At 40.9% G+C, this 17,822-nt stretch overlaps 1 protein-coding gene across 3 annotated transcripts in view; it reads left to right on the top strand.

Annotated features, from left to right (window-relative positions):
- Window positions 1-17,822, top strand: part of Adcy8 (adenylate cyclase 8) — a 219,163-nt gene that overhangs the window by 103,519 nt on the left and 97,822 nt on the right. For all 3 annotated transcript variants that reach the window (XM_021183269.2, XM_021183268.2, XM_021183267.2), the window contains exons 4-5: window positions 1,358-1,469; window positions 9,841-9,968. In XM_021183269.2, the coding sequence (XP_021038928.1) occupies window positions 1,358-1,469; window positions 9,841-9,968 (240 nt within the window). The remainder of the gene's footprint in view (window positions 1-1,357; window positions 1,470-9,840; window positions 9,969-17,822) is intronic.

The raw sequence follows: 17,822 nt of genomic DNA, 5'->3' as shown, positions 1-17,822 counted from the left end.
CAGCACCTGGGTAGAACAAAATGACAAATGGTAGGCTGCTTCTGTCAATCGCCAATCCCTATTGCACCCAGTGACTGAAGCAGGGGCCTCTACGTCATCAGTGTGCATGGTCACTCACCTATAGCCCTTGCTGGAGCAGATATGTGACGGTGGTTCCACAAGGGCTCTAAGGTTCTCCAATTAAAACAATGCACATTCTGGGAAAGGAGGACTTCATTTTGAGTACTTGTGCTGATATGGTTGAGAAAACATGAAATAGAGCCAACTATGCTCTGAGCATGGAGGACCCAGATATAACTTTTATCTTTGTTTTATCCACTGAGTCATGTGTCAGTGTGCTGTTGTTAAGTGTCATGGAGTGGGGGTGGGGGATCACAGAATTGGTAAGACACTGGAGATGGGTCTGACAGTTTACATCAAATGGAGAGGCCCCATAAATGTTCACTAGTAGCAAATGAGTGAGGTCACAGAGAGCATGTAGGATTTTTAATAGAAAGGACCAATCACTCCCAGGGAGCAACACAGAGTGTGCAAAACTATGGAAGATAAAACCTTCCTGGACATTTCCCAAAGAGTGAAGCACTAGCAGTAATCAAATATGTTTAGCATCCATCCTTGTGTTCAAAGGTCCTGAAACGGCAAGGCAAGACAAGTCAGGAACTGACTTCTAATGATAGTACCAGCTCTATAACATGTCACCAGCATGGAGACAGCAGTACTGGTCCCGCTAGGTAGCAAGAACGATTGACCAAGACAGTGGTTATGCAATGCCTGGCTTATAGAAAGCTTTGGATGACCCTACCCATTGCTTATTCAAAGCCATGCATAGAGTAAGACTTCACATCACTGAAACCCTTATAAATATGTGTTTAGCTAATCATTCTACCGAGGTCTCTCAGTGATGCCATCTTAGCTCGTCATTTTTGGGGAAACCTAGTTATAGTTGTCTGGCAGGGAGGGTAGAACACACTCAGAGAGTGCTCCGGGGAATGAAGAGGCTCTGTGTTCTTTTCCTACCTGGGCCTTTACTATTCTGTTCTAGTGACATCTGCGTGACAGTGCTTTGTGAAACACAGAGATAAATCGCCAAGTATCATCACGAATGGGTCTCCTACTAAAGGCCTCTTGAGGGTGCTTTATAACCCGGGACCAGGAGACCACAGGTTTCAGCTGTCCTCTTATCCTTGCTGATTTCTAAGTTGACCCTTTTTTAAAATACTGAGGTGTGTTCCTCATAATGTTCATAGAAGACAGCTACAGATATGGTTGATTTATTTGAAAGGACTTGGTGTGTCTCCCAGAATGGATGAAAATATTAACCCACCTTTTCCCATCTTCTCCTTCCCTTGTTGTTTAGTATTCTTTTTGCAGATGTCAAAGGATTTACCAACCTCTCTACGACCTTGTCGGCTCAGGAGCTGGTCAGGATGCTCAACGAACTCTTTGCCAGATTCGACCGGCTGGCCCATGTGAGTTGCATTTAATTTCATCCTAATCCTTAGAGAAGTGAGGAACCGCATGTGGAATTAGAGACAAAAGGATTCAGCCTTCATTGCCAACGCGATGACCCTTCTGCATCCTGACCCCATTGCATGGACCCCTGACCCTCTCACAACCTGGAGGCCAATATTGCTTATTTACCAATCTCAGGTAGTGGGGCTGGGGGTGCTTTCTCAGAATGATTTTTCCCATGAAAGACAGCTGGGTAAGTGATAATCAACCCAGCCTTTTCTGTCTGCTTTCCATTCTCCTTTCACTAGGCTCGGAGGTGGTATGCAGAGCTGGCTGCCTGCAGGTGCCTAGCCAGCCCCAGCCATCTGCAGTGAATTATCCTGTTTGCAAGAACCAGTGATGTGCTGGGCAAACCATTGTTTTGATTGACCTACCTTTGAGAGCTGTGTTTTAGCCAGCTTTTCTAGCTCCCTTAATCGCAGCTAAGTTAGAAAATAGAGGCAGTAAGGTGGGCATCTACTATTAAAACACAGACTTGTAGTCCTAGATCTACGCAAGTGACAGAGAAAAATACCCTGCACTTAGAGTGGCTTAGAGTTCAAATAAGAGTAATGCAAATCCCAGCTTTGTGAAATATCTAGAGCACTACTGACTTCTTGAGCCATGGTGGGAATTAAATCACACTGTGTCAAGAACAAATTCACTAGTAGAATTCCAAATTCAAGGCTGTCACATTCCGAGGGAGGTCTTGTCATAGCTGCATCTGAGCAGCCATTAAGTACTGTACTGCCACGACATGTTGGGAGCAGGAGAATGATGAATGCCTATCTCTTTGCTTCAGGATAAGTCTAGCTGGGAATACAAGGGTTATTCGTGAGTGCACAGAGTCTTGTCAATCCTGGGATGCTCTGAAGCCACAGAGGCAGAGTGTGACCTTTCTATCAGAGACAATTTCCTAGAGAAAGCGACTCCGAAGCTAATTCTTAGAGTAAAATAAACAAACGGGATTGATTCAATGCTGTTGATACAGTGGGAAAAATGCTACAGCCACAATGAAGTCCAAATATACTGTGCCATGGGAAAGATGGTAGATATAAGAAGTGGAAACTTGGGGGCCTATAAGCCATTCTATAAAAGACAGACAAAAAGCAGATAGGAGATACAAGGAACACTAGGATGGAGTGGATAAGTTGCTATCAAAGAAGCCTTCACAGTAGGGTAAAGCAGGGAGTGACATGGTGCTTGGTATCTTGTTCATGGTGGTTTCAATGACTGCACACTTTTGCCAAAAGGGAAAGTCGTCTACATGATTGAGAGGCCAATTAGCAAAGTGAAAAAAACTGTGGTAAGGGAAAGTGCAGGGCAGGAGGTAGGAGAAGAGGGAAAAGAGGAACCTAACCTCTTAGTGGATGTTACTGGACAACTAGTAGATAGGAAACTGAAGTTCCCTCCTAGGGAGAGGGCAGAAATTACCTGGTACCTGCATTTAGGAGGAAATACACATATGGTATTTCCTTTCATCGATGAACCAGTGATGGTTTGTATAAGTTACAAATTCTTATTCTCTTTTCAGTTATGGTTTATAGCATTTTTTTTCTCAAAGACAAAAGGAAGACCAAGGAAATTCTCCAGTAAGAATTGAAAGATGTGGCCAAGGTCATTTTCTTATGTCAGAGAAATCACCCCCTCCCCCACATACAGAGAGAGAGAGAAAGAGAGACAGAGATAGACAGAGAGACATAGACAGACAGGCAGAAAGGGTACAGAATTTAACTTAATCTAACTTATTCAACCATTTATTATTTCCTATAGTTGGACACAATTTCAAAGCTAGGGAGAGAGAAAACCAAGGTCTTCCCGCAGGAATCCCCCAGTCTGACAAAAGGAAAAAAGGTGAATCTATAACATTGTAGCAGCTGCTTCAGACAATGATAAACACAGGCATCATCATGGTAGGCAAAGGAAAGGAATAACAAGATTGGGAATGGCCTAGTAACAGGCCAGGATCCTGAGATGAGGGCTCCAGATTAGGCAAGGGCTTTTAGGATAAGACATACTGAAAATGCAAATGTGAAAGAAGCCTGCTTGCTTGGGAGAGTTTGAGAGGCATGAGGCTGCGGGAGCATAGCAGGTGTGGGAGAGGCCAATCAGAAGTAAGCTTCAAGAATAAAGGAGGAACAGGGATTAGAGGAAACAGTGCAGCATTTAAGGAAGTGTGAGCTTTGTTTCATAGCCTTGGCTTCCAACCCTGGTGATTTTGTACGCAGTGGGAGAGAGGAGTCAAAGAGGGGATATATAGCTTGCCAGTTACCCAAGGGTGTAGGACATCAGAGACTACTGTTTAAGATGCACATCATCTGATTAAATGATTCTTTTAAAACCTGGGGCAGGGAAGGTGGCTCAGTTGATAAAGTGCTCAGCATACAGGCATAAGGACCTGAGTTCATCCACAGCATTCACTTTAAAAGGCTAGGAACAACAGTGTGCACTTATAACCCAAGCACTGAGGAAACAGGCAGGTGGCTTTTTGGAACATGCTAGCCAGCTTCCCTAAGTGAGTTGTTGTTAAGTTCAAGGCTCACTGAGAGACTCTGTGTGTGTGTGTGTGTGTGTGTGTGTGTGTGTGTGTGTGTGTGTGTGTATACACAAACTAAGGAAGGCATTCAAGATTGACCTCTGGCCTCCACATGCATGCACATGCTCAAACATCAACACACACACACACACACATGCAAATTGGTATCACGGGGTGAACTTAGCAATTTTGGTAAGAATATTTAACATTCATAAACCAATAGCGCTGAGTGCTTTTCCTGGTGGGAGAATTTTTTTTCCTCAGATTGTATCATGGTGTTCTCACAACTAACTTGCAAGGCAGACCTGGTTATTCCCATCTTATTCACCGAGTGACCGAGGGTCAAAAATGTAAACTATCCAGAACTATTCACAGGTGAGGATTTGTGACTCAATCCCAGACCAGTTGAGGCTCCTTACTAGTAATCTTAGGCCTATTAGGGAAAAGAGGACCAGACGCTAAATGATCTCTGTTCATGCAGGATGCCTTGAAGCACAACGTGCAGGTATAGGTTTGGTTTGGATGTTCTTTGGTAGATCATCTCTCTTGAGTCTCCATTTCCTATCAAAATCAAAAAGGATAAATTAAATAATACATGTGGTGTCTCAGCTGAGGTCTATTAAAAATAAACACTCACGTTCGATCATGGTCCGTAACTCCCGGTCATCCACATTTCCCCTTCCTGAACCTCAGCCTCAAGGGCTGAAACACCTTGCCTGGAGAGTTCCATAGATTCTGCCAGGGAAAAAGATTCCACTTGCTTTGAAATGAGGAAACGTCCCGTTGACTCTGTCCTCCACCTCAGGCAAGTCCCTAGCTCAGCTGAGATCTGGGCTCTGCTGTTATACAAAAGGGAATTGTGCTTCCATTTATTTTTTCTGGAGTTTGATAAGGCTCTAGTTGCCTACTGTTGGTATTTTCCTGAGGATTTAAATCACAGAGACATCAGAGAGAACCCACCTCACAGACATTTTACAGTGGCCCCTTGTTCCATTGCATTGAAATTGAAATTAAAGATTCTGTTCAAGTTGCCCACGAAACTCAGTTCTATTTAGTGTGTGTGTTCTACAATGTCCTTGGGGTTCAGGGTGCTCAGCTTAGAGTGCTTGGACCATTGACAAAACTTGGCAACTCTAGTATCTGATCTTTTAAAGCAACAAGCCCCCTACCTAGCTTTTCGACAGGAGGAAAATGAATATGAATATGCACACACTACTGTGAAGAAAGGATGCTATAGTGTAATACCAATGATATCATTAAAATGTTAAAACACTTTTTAAACTTCTGTCAAAAAGGGGAGCAACATCAATTTTTTAACAATAAGGAACAACACCATGGAAAGCTGATCAATCAATTTCCAATGAGATGTCTGTCATCTCCATGACTTGACATAGAAAGATATTGTGTCATGGAATTATATGGAGGGAACCAAGCTTGATGCCTCCAAACATAGTGTAATAACTGTATGGCTAAAGATCGTGAAGCCCAGTGTATAGGTATACCTATACACTTGCCCTTTAAGGAAAGCTTAGAGAGGAGACTGAGCTCCCGAGGCACTGGCTATGTGATGGAAAGTGGGTGTCCAAGGGCACTTTAAACTTTTCTGTAGTTTAAATTGTACTAGAACAGTATGTTCACATATCGCTTCTCTGATTCTAATGAAATAAATGTTTTAGTAAAACTGAAACATCAGATATATAATGAGTTTCTACTTCTATAATTTCATCTCCTTCCAAAATGTATAGCCATCCTCAAGGTGTACTCCCCGATTCCATCTACTATCCACATATACAATTTAATCAACTCTTTTCAAGATTTTTATGATATTAAACACATCAAGATGGGAAGGCAAAGATTGTAAGACTGACTTTAGATGGAAGATGGTCCTTTTCCTACTTTACTCTTTAAATATCTTTTCCAAAGCAGTCTGCCTTCTCTAGCATGAATTTTCAAAGCAGTTTCTGATAGAATTTACTTGGAACACGCTATTAAGTCATCTGACAGCTCATCAAACATGATAAGAAAAATGTGTCTGAAAACTGACAGAACTTGGCAGATAAGGAGCCAGTCTTCCCATATATATTTTCCCCTGTATACACATATGTATCAAATAGATAGCATATGCTATATATTTTGTATATGAAATATGTTTTATGTAATATGTGCATATATATACACAAATAGATGATAAGTAGTAAATACATAGATTATAGAGAGATAGATGATAGATAGATAGATAGATAGATAGATAGATAGATAGATAGATAGATAGATAGACAGAGAAATGATATATTCCCATTTTCTTAGGGCCTATAGATTTTCAAGACAGTTGCCAGCTTTACGTTTTTGTTTACAAAAATAATGGACCTTGGATGTGAACATTGTTCAGTGTCTTCCTAAAGGGTAGTTGATCCTTTTATATGATCTCTTTATCAGAATACATTTCTGTCAGGAGAGCTGCCATTTTGTGCTGTCATATAATTCTTGAAGGTTAAGAGAGGGCATTTATTGAGCTCCAGATTTATACATGTATGATCTTGAGAGCCCCACCTACCTACATATTAGCGGTGTGGGCTTTGCCTATGGAAGCCTGAAGACTGCCTCTATGACTCACAATTCAGAAGGTAGATGAAAAGATGGTGGCATAAGATGAACAGGAAGACTGTAAAGTACCTTTGGCTGGTGCTGCATGCTTTATGCAAGGTGGCTCATCCTTTCCTTACTTAGATTTTTCCAAAACATTCTCACTTCAGTGTCCATGGGAATATCAGAGACTTGGAGTCATTGAGTAGTACAGCTGTAGTGCTGAGGACTGTGCCAGCTCATCTGTGGCCTAGAAGATTCTCTGTATATTTCACCCTGTTGCTTTTCTCTCTGTAAAGCAGAGGTGACAGCTATCCGTCCTGTATGTGTGAGGCCCAAAGTAAAAGATAAGAAACAGCATGGTGGACACAGAGAAGGCTACTCCCAAGCATCAACTGTCATTGACACTGCTAAGGGATGGCCATGTGTCCTCTGTTACACATCAACACAAGGTACTTTCTTTTGACCTTGTCATATATAGAGAACTAAAACTCACTTATCAGTGTTTCCAGGATGTTATACGAAGCAATGAAGCTAGCAATCCTGACAGTCATACAGATAAGACAGAGTCTTAGACCAAAGTATTTCTTGTCCAATCTCTTTCTTTTCATCACTCACCATAGCCAGGAAGGAGGCAACCTCTACACCTGAACCTTTTAGCACTAGATTCTCACCAACCCAAGTCACACACTCCATTCCCTCCCTCAAGTGATTCTTCATGCCTAGAACCTAGTCCTTGCCTTCCAACAAATCAAAGGGCTTAAAACACTGACAGTCTCCTTTATGGGCAAAAATCAAGATATCTATATAAATCTTCTAACTAACTCTGTGTGTGTGTGTGTGTGTGATTTAAATCTATATATTAAATTAGAGGACTAAATTGATAAATCTCTTCCTCTCCTTATCTCCTGGTTAAATTTATGTCCTGTAAGTTGATGTGGAGAGAGGGAGAGAGAAAGAAAGAGACAGAGACAGACAGAGAAAGATGAGATACACACATTAGAAGTTTGTTCTGTTGTGAAGAATGATGAAACCATGACATTAGGAAGAAAAAAATGAATGGGACCGGAGATCATTATGTTAGATAAAACAAACTAGACTCATAAAACAAATACTGTGTCTTCTTTCAAACAGAGAAATTTTATCTCAAGAGCATGAGAGGAGAAAAAGTGTGATAGCCAAGATAAGAGCAGCATCGTGTGACACCTACCATGCTGAATTCATTTAGGTGTTTTCTTTAAGAGTAAAGAAAACTTCCTAGTTTTGAAGTCTTGAAAAATCTTTGCTCTTTCAGAGAATAGTGCTAGTAGAGAGTCGTCTCCTCTTCCTCTTCTTCCTCTTCTTCCTCCTCCTCCTTCTCCTCCTCCCCCTCTTCCTCCTCATTCCTCTGGCTTTTTAAGGTGTGGTCTAATTTGTCCCATGCTATTCTCAAATTCAGTATGCAGTCAAAGCTGACCTTGAACTCCTGATTTTTCCTTCCTCTACCTCCTGAGTTCTAGGATTACAGGTGTTGGACACCATACCTAGATGATAACATTTCCATTGGTGTCTGAGGCATTTGCTAATGGATTTTTCCTTTTTTTAGTTCTTGGATACATTTTTGAAAGTTTTGTTTTATGACAAGGCCTCAAGCTGATAGAATTTTCATTATTGTTTTTGGTGGTTGCTGACAGATTATTTTTATAATCTTGATGGATTTTGCAAAAAGAAAAAAAAATGTGCTCTATTACAATATCCTAAGCCTTTTGATGTTTTTAATAATGGTCGTTAGTTCCCTCTTTCTGATTACACTTAATCAATAGCTCTTTTATTAAAAAATAAAAAACCTAATACTTTGGTTGAACAGCCAATAGATTGGAACCCCAGGCTCCTAAAATCATCCTGAAGTCAGGTATGCATAACACTGAAACCTACAGGGTATCTCTGTGCCTTCTTGGGTAATTGGGAAAGTTCAGAAAATCAGACCCAGTCAGAGAAGCATCAGATTCAAGTTCTGCTTGACTGTTTTTTAGCTTGTAGTCAATAGTTACCAAACTGCTTACATCAGGAAGTCAGCACAGTGCTTTTTATCTTGGTATTTCAAGGGTGTCAACTGAGCTGCCAGCTCAATGAGACCCTTTCTATTTACAACTTCTTTCTCAAGCCTGAGACCACTTTTTCCAAAGATAGACCCCTACCAAGGAAATCATAGCTCTCTATGGCTCAGCCCTAGAAGGCCTGTCAGGATACTCAGCTCGAACCATTCATCTAAAGAAACCACGTCACACAGTTACTTGGATTGTAACACAATATCAGAGTTGGCTGATTAATTTACTGTGGAAATATTCATTTTGCCTCAGTTTTGAGTATCAAACAATGATTGTTTGGCTCTACTACTTTGACCTGTCATGAGATTGCAAACCATTAACTTCATGGAGGCTGGGGCAGAAAGACCACATGGTAGAATGGTCCCACATCAGCAGTACATCCACCCAGGGACTAGAAAACCATTGACTACATCTTTGGGGTGCTAACTGTCAGAAACAGGACCGAAATGTTTCTGAAATGGTGGCAGGATGGGTGGAGTGGAGATGGAGCCCACAGAGATTTCAGACCCCAGAGATCAGCATCAGGGTGTAAATCTAACTTTTATTATTCAGTACAAAACTTATATACAGTTCTGTAGCCAATAATGTCGGAGTTACATAATCAAGAGCCAAAGGAGGCATTACACTGGCTGACCTGCTGAATCTAATTTGCTTGTCTTGACTCTGTAGGGGAGGGGGTAGATTGCTCAGTGGGGATGTCTGTGAAGACAGAGGAAGCACAGCACTCTGGACTTGGGTCCTTTGTTCTGTTTCCCCATTTTGCTGTTAGCCACTTTAGATCTTGAGCTGTGTAAAGCCCAATCAGGATTACTTGAACCGGCGCAGGAGACTAAGACGCCTGGCTCTGAGTCTTGCTTCTTCCTCCACTAGGATCACTCTTCCATCCCCCACATATGCCTTAACTCTTCAAGTTTCCACCATCTCACCAAGCACGAAGCTGTAGCCCAAGAATTTATTATCTACAGTATTATTTGCAGGACATTTCAGGTCAAAACTATAGAAACTGTAAAAGCAGGTTCTAAAGTTGGGGGTTTCTGACTGAAGTACAGAGCACTTGACTCCATTTGCTTCTTTCCTCGGGCATTCTGATGATCTGGTCCTCTTGATGACACGGTCCTTTCCCTACCACTTTGTTCCTTTCAGGAGCATCATTGTCTTCGCATTAAAATTCTGGGGGACTGCTACTACTGTGTGTCTGGACTGCCTGAGCCCCGCCGAGACCACGCTCATTGCTGTGTTGAAATGGGCCTCAGCATGATCAAAACTATCAGGTACGTTGTCATTGCCTCCGTGGTCCTTGCAGCCTCGCTGTATGTGGGAGAAGATACATGGTCCAGTTATCCTTTGCTGAAAATATTGGAATGTGGTTAATGTTTTGTATATCTGCTGATTCTCCCAAAAGAGCTGGTCTCCTTGTCTTATGATTACACTTCACTTTTGATCAGTTATACAGAAACTCTGAATCACAAATGAGGACATCACAGTGAGGACAAAAAAAAAAGAAAGAAAGAAAGAAAAATGAACAAATTCTCTTTGGAGAGCAGAGCAGGAAAGGTGGACTTGGTACATACAATTTCAGTGCAGTACAATAAGCTCTGAGTAAAAGCTAGGATTTGGGGAGGTTAAAAATATGTATCAAAAGATGGCCTAGTCAGCCATCACTGGAAAGAGAGGCCCATTGGTCACACAAACTTTATATACCCCAGTACAGGGGAACACCAGGGCCAAAAAGTGGGAGTGGGGGGAGGGTATGGGGGACTTTGGGGATAGCATTGGAAATATAAATGAGAAAAATACCTAATAAAAATATTAAAAAAGGAAAAAAAAAAGAAAGACCTGCTGATTTAACTGCTGTAGTGGAAAAGGTGCCTAGGGTGAAGGTATCTAAGATGTCGTTTGAAATATATTCTGTATAGACATCAGTAGGGTGATGGAGGTAGTGTGTAGAACTCTGAAAAGAAGATAGGCATGTATGCAAAACAAAATGAGCTGCAAGTAGTGAGGTGTGGAGTACAAAGAGCAGTGTTGGTCTATCCATGGGTAAAAGCCAGAGCCCACAGGACCTTGATATAACTGAACCTTAATGTCAGTTAGTATTGGCTTTTGTGTGTGATGTAACTAGGTTTTGTCAACACACTTGTCCAGTTTCTAATCAAAAGGATGAGTATGATGGCTGGAAGAGTCTAGAGTTAAACTGTATGACCTTGGGATTAAAGTTCATCCCTGCCGGGTGGTGGTGACACACACCTTTAATCCGAGCACTTGGGAGGCAGAGGCAGGTGGATTTCTGAGTTCGAGGCCAGCCTAGTCTACAAAGTGAGTTCCAGGACAGCCATGGCTACACAGAGAAACCCTGTCTCGGAAGAAAAAAAAATTAATAAGCTCCTGGTGACATGAGCACTATTTCCAAGGCTAAGTTAAATGCAAAGATGGCCAGCCTTCGTGCTTCTAAATCTCTTCAATAACTTTCCATCACCAGAGACCATATATCAATCACAGCAGTAACTTATCTTCAGTGAGGGTCATGCCATTTATCACATGGTAAGAAAATAGTATGAAGGTCTGAGAAATGACTCAGTGGCTATGAGTGTAAACTATTCTTGTATAGGACCCAAGTTTAGTTCTCATAGCATTCACATTGGGCTTCTCACAATCACCTATAGCTCCAGATCCAGAGGATCATACATCTATCTTCTGCCCTTTACAGGTACTTGCACTTATGTGCACACACAACCACATACATACATATGCACATGCAAACACACACACAAACACACACATGGACACAGACACACATACACACATAGACATGGACACAGGGAGATGCACACACATGGATATATACATATATATATATATATATATATATACATGGAGAAGGTCATATATATACATATGTGTGTGTGTGTGTGTGTATAAATATGACCTTCTCCCCCATTCTTTGAATATCGAGTCAAAAATTTTAAAAATTTAAAAATTTAACAGTTCTCATGGTTAATCTTTTTAATTTTTTAATGTTCCCATAATCCTAAGAAGAGGAACCAAGGGGTCATGAGGTAAAATAGGAGTGGATAGTGTTTGCTGTGATTCTTGTGACAGAAATCGGAGTCTTCACAGGCAAAGAGATTGTTGATGCCAACTCTGGCGTTGTTCTCCATCTTCTGTAGGATGAAAGTTCCCTCTATTTAAGCTATAGGCTCAAACCTGAAGTTTCCTTTAGGTCAGACTTTGGTGAGTTAACTGTTCATTTGGACACTTGAGGCTCTTGGCCTTTAAACAAGGATCAATTTTGATGTTTGAATAGGTTAAAAGGCAATGAGACAGATACCCAGGTAACCAGAGATCTCCACAATCAAGAAGGTACTTATCCTGTCAGCCAGTCAGTAACTCTGTAAGCAAATGTTTATTAAACTTTTCCATGAGTGAGACTTGTGCAAAACCCTGGAAACATTTGTGAATGCATTTTCTCTAAGCCTTCACTCTGCATGACCATAGAGAGTCTACTTGGGTTTATATGTAAAGCAAAGAAGCCAGAGTAGACATCCCTGAAGTGTCTATCAGTACTGAATGTCTGTGAGTTATACCTATGCAAACCTCACACTCAAATAATAAAACATAATGCCAGCACTCCATAAGAACAAAGTGATGCTGTAAAAACAGCATTGTAAAGGAATGGAGCATGCCCAGTTCACTCCTGTGTCTCTTACTGCAGAGAACCTTATCCCTGGCCCTTTTAATGGCTAATTTGATGCCTTTGCAGAGCTCTGGATTTGGACAATGTGAAGTGAAACTAAGATCAGTTGAAATGATTTGAGGGCTTTCTTCCATTCCTTTATTAAGTACCACTTTTACTTCCTTAGGATAAGACACACTGGCTGCATATTTTTTTAACTACATGACTCAGAGCCTATTAATACCCAAAGAACTCCTTGATTATAATGTAGGAGACTTGAGGTCCAGCATTAATTCTTCAGTTAACAAGAAATCATGGCATGGAGGAATGAACAGAAGTGCTGGATTTAGGCAAGCTGTGGTTGCAATTGACTCAGGCTTCTAGAATCTCCACTCCTTCTGCCAAGTATTTTCACTCTGGGAGATGGATGCTGAAAATACACTTCTGTGTGTGTAAAAGAGAATCCAAGTTACTAGCTTTATCAAGAGGTGATTGCTGTTTGCCAACTTATCACTTGCACATGATGCATTTGTTTTATTCTACCTCAAAGCACTTATTCCAACAGAAAGATGTGGTGTGTGTGTGTGTGTGTGTGTGTGTGTGTGTGTACATATATTTGTATGTATATGAACTTCACATAAGTGTGATTGGTGCACACATAGACACACACACACACACACATTGACTATTGAACCATAAAAACGAAAGAACTTCTGTGATTTTTAACAACATAAGTAAGTCTGGAAGACATTATATTCGGTGAAATAAGTCAAGGATCAAAAGACAAACGCTATATGGTTTCATAAATGTGATATGTGAGAAAGCTGATCTCCCAGAAGCAGAGATGAGAACAGCAGCCGGAAAGTTACTGTTCAAGGGTGGAAATTTTCTGTTTTAAGAATATCCCTAAAAGACCTTGTATACTACTGTGACTGCAATCAATTATATATTGTATCTTGAAAAATGCTCATAAAGGTGAAGCCTACATAAAGGTAAAACATGCCAATTAGCTAGTTTTCACCATTTTATGGTGTATTCATAATTCAAAACAATGTTGCTATACAATAAGTACATACAATTGTGTCTGTTAATGAAAACAAGAAATAAGATATAATAAAAATATAATGAAATTAAATAAGATAATTTAAACACTCACAGGCAAGGGCCAAGAAAATCAAAGTAATTGAGGGAGAACTGGCTAATTATCTCAGTAGCTAAAGGTGTTATCTTGCAAGCCTGATGATCTGAGCTCAATTCTTGGAATTCACATAAAAATGAATGAGAGATACAACTCTGTAAAGCTATAATCTGACCTCCACACAGGTGCAACGACACCAATGTGCCCACACTCACACATATCTTACAAACACACACACCACCAACAACAACAACAACAACAACAGTAATAAAATTTTCAGAGCTGGAGAGTTCCATAGTTTCAGTTTCCCTAACTCTTTGCACTCTTATTAGCGACCACTGAAGACAGAACAGTGGTTTTGTACCCTTGATCCAAACACATTGGTATTCATTTGTTCCATCTACCCAAGCTCTGGTAGCAGTGGCTGCCACCCCATCACCAAAGGTATCTCCAGAAGGTAGTGAGGAACATGTGACATGTGTCTAGAAGTGGCTGCTTGAGTCCTAGGCATCCCTAGACTACATCCCTGATGCAGGAATGTTAGGAAGAAATATCATTCAGAAGCAATCCTTTCTCTGGAACATTCTCCCATAGATGATTTTCCCAATTTAGTGCATATATCACCCCTTTAATTCAACTTGACCCTGACCAAGCAGTGCATAGCCCATTTTTGCCCCTAAACCCACAGTTTAAAAATAAATTGATCCTGCATTTTTATTGGCGGTAATACTCAGGTTTTGTTTCTGGTTTTGGTTTTTTTATTTTTGCTTTTGTTTTTTTTTTTTTTTTAACTTAGACATGTAATCAAAATGTGTTACTATAAAGTTCTTCTGATTTAAAAAAAAAAGTAAAACAATTTCATCTGCCTTTGCAGTGGTAGCTACATAATAGGCCTTTTAACAAACAAACAAAAAAATCAAAATTTTCCCCTTGGAGACAGAGACATGAAGAATAAGTCATCATAACAATCAAGAATGGTAAAAGTTTTTGTGCAGTCCCTATCCCCACTTCCCCTGTGTTCCTTAATCCTTCCCCCAGCACTTCCAAAAGGCTTCACACACTCTGTCTCATGTTTGGCTGTGGGTATCTGCATCTATTTCATTCAGCTGCTGTGTGGAGCTAGGTTACTCTCTGCAAGCATAACAGCATATCATTGATATGTCAGGGACTGGTTCTTGCCCATAGGTTGGATCTCAAGTTGGACTAGTCATTGGTTGGCCATTCCCGTGGTCTTTTCACCATCTTTGTCTCTGTACTTCTTGTAGGCAGGACAAGTTTTGGGTTGAAGGTTTTGTGGATGGGTTGGTTTCCTAATTCCTCCACTGAAAGTCCTTCCTGGCTATAGGAGATAGCCACATCGGACTCCATAACCCCCCACCACTAGGAGTCTCAGCTAGAGATACCCTCATAGACTCCCTGGAGTCTACCCAATCCCATGTCTCTGGCACAAGAAGACCAACAAAGCCAACTAACCTGAACCCTTTGGGGCCCCCAGGGACTAAACCACCAGCCAAAGAGCTGGGCATAGACACCCCATGCCTATGTAGTAAATGTGCAGCTTGGCCTTCATGTGGGTCCCCCAAACAACTGGAGGGGGCTTACCTGCCTCTGTTGCCTGCCTATGGATCCTAGTTCCCTAACTAGGCTGACTTGTCTGGCGTCAATGGGAGAGGATGTGACTAGTACTGTAGTGACTTGACGGACCAGTCTGGGTTGGTTTCCAGGGGGAACCTCTCCCTTCTCAGAATTGAAAAGGAGGGGGAACAGGGTTGTGTGAGGGGGAAAGAAGGAGCTGTGTCAGGATATATAGTTAATTAATAAATAAGTAAATTAAAGTTGTAAATGTGTTTGTACATGTATGTACATGTCTTTGTATATAGAGAGACATGCACACATGTGATATGTTCATGTACATGTAATAGTATATTTGTGCAATTTGATTATATATATATATATATATATATATATATATATATATATATATATATGAATATATGCCAAGAAGAAATGAAAGGTATCTTCTCTGTCATTAGTATTCTAAACTCAAATTAAGACAAGAAACCCTGGGACATATTCTACAGACAATATGAAGTCCCAGGCACTGTGGAAAAATGAGGGCCCAAAACAGATATCAAAAGATCACTGTGAGTCAGAATACCTTTCTCTGCAGTTGACTCTGGCTGAAGGAAACAGTTTAGAGATACTTTTCTACCAATTGAGGAGAAAGAACAAAGCATACGGAAATTGTTTTTAAACGAATAGTAAAGAGTGGCCAGACAGGGAGTTGGCACCTCAGGTGTCAACTCAGACACAATACTTAAGTATCTATCATGATATTATATTTATGTTTTAGTTGACATCATTCTGAGAATTTGAGTCAGGACTCGGCTGCATTCAAGGTGCATTTGTTACTGGATGTGATTGTGGTGAATACTCCTTAACAAGGCGTGATTTAGAAGGCACAGGCTGCATGAAATGGATAGCTCTGCAGTGGCAACAGCAGACCCCATCGTTTTCCATCTGACCTCTCACCAAAAGTGTGACCATGGACAGATGACTTAACTTAGAGGCCCATGTCCTGTCAAAACAGAGATCACTGGAGTCCAACTGGAGTGTGCCTTTAAAAACCCAAATAGGCAAATAGATAACATGCACATTCTCCTAACAGAAATAGTTTTACCATTTAATTTATTTTAAAGTATATATGTGGGTGTTGTGCACCTTTGAATTCAGGTACACAGGATGTCTAGAAGAGATAGTCTTGTGCCCAGTAGCTAGAGTTACAAGCAATCATAACATGGTTGCTGGGAACTGTTTTTGACTCTTCTATAAGAGTAGCATGCACTCTTAACCATTGAGCCACATATCCAGCATCATAGAAATACTTCTAATAGACTCTCACAGATGGCCCTGAGTTCTGGTAGTATAAAACTTACCTTGACATGCTATCAAAATCTATTCCTCTATCGTGTCTTCTATCCAGTGCTTTTAAAATAATCATAGTTACTTGAGTATATCAGTCACTTGGGAAGCACTGAGGGAAAGATTTTGTGTGTATTAATTCCTTATGTCATCATAAAAAAAAAAAAACACAACTCAAGGAGTTAAGTGGGATTGGCAGGCAAAATACTGAAGCATTCTGCATGCCTACTTTATGCACTGGGCAGAGTAGTCAGAGCCAATTGTTGGAATCTGTGTCAGCCACAGACAGCTAGTGCTGCTGAATGGCCTCATGCCAACTAGTGGAATCCCTGAAAATAAGTTCCACTTGGCCAGTGGGGAAAATAATACACACAGAGGTCAGGGAATGGCTAAGAGTCACATGATTCATCAATGGCAGCACAATTCTATGGAGCCGTTCATTGCCATAACCCATGCGCTGTCTGCCTCTCAGGCCTACATGCATTCAATTGCTCCAGATACTCACAATCTACCATCAACGCCTGAAATACCAACGAACAGCTTAGGAGACCTCATACCTCTTCCTAGAAAGAAAGAAAAAAAGGAACAGCAGAACTAATGTTAACAAAAAACTCAGTAAATGTCCAAGAATAACATGAGAATAAGCCCTAATCAAAATAACATTGTAGCAAACACATTTTAGAAATAAGCTGTGAGGTAGTTAATTAGGGGCCAGGGGCAGAATATAACTTTATTTATAATGAAGAATTCAGTACCATCTCACTCACGTCTTTTCATAAAAGTAAATTAATTAAAATGGGTTTCAATAATAGTTTCTATTACATAGATTGAAAAGTGGCCCCAGGTGGCTCCTTCTGACAAACCCTGGGTCTATTCTGGGGAGCCTTATTAGCTGAGGAGATGCCAGAGTTGACACTGGACTCCTCTTGCTGCAATACTTTTATTAACAACCTATAAAGGGTGTCCTTGATGAATCCTAATGAAATTTGTAGAGCAGAGTCTTTTCAGTGCAATTGCTAAAAAGCTGCAGGAATGACTCCAGAATGCCAAGTAGGAACAGCCTTTTTCCAGAAGTTATGTAGAGCAAAGGTCCTAATCTTGTGGTAGGGTTGCTTTGCCAAGCAAGATGGTAGGACAAGGACTATAAAACAGGAATCATCATGGCTCTCGTCACTTAAGCAAGAGTTCCAAAGCCTGCCTCTCCATACCCTTTCCTTTCTCTTTCTCTCTCCTTCTTCCTTCCTCCTCTTTCTGCTCCCACACCTTCTCCATCCTCTGACGTGCTCTTTCTGTTCTCTACATCCCTGTTTCTCTGCCTCTTGTCTCTGTATCTCTCTGTCTCTGTCTCCCTGTCTCTCTCTCTCTCTCTCTCTCTCTCTCTCTCTCTCTCTC

This window comes from Mus caroli, chromosome 15 (genome assembly GCF_900094665.2).
Source record: "Mus caroli chromosome 15, CAROLI_EIJ_v1.1, whole genome shotgun sequence".
Lineage (NCBI taxonomy): Eukaryota > Metazoa > Chordata > Mammalia > Rodentia > Muridae > Mus > Mus caroli.
This window is presented reverse-complemented; position numbering and strand designations above follow the sequence as displayed.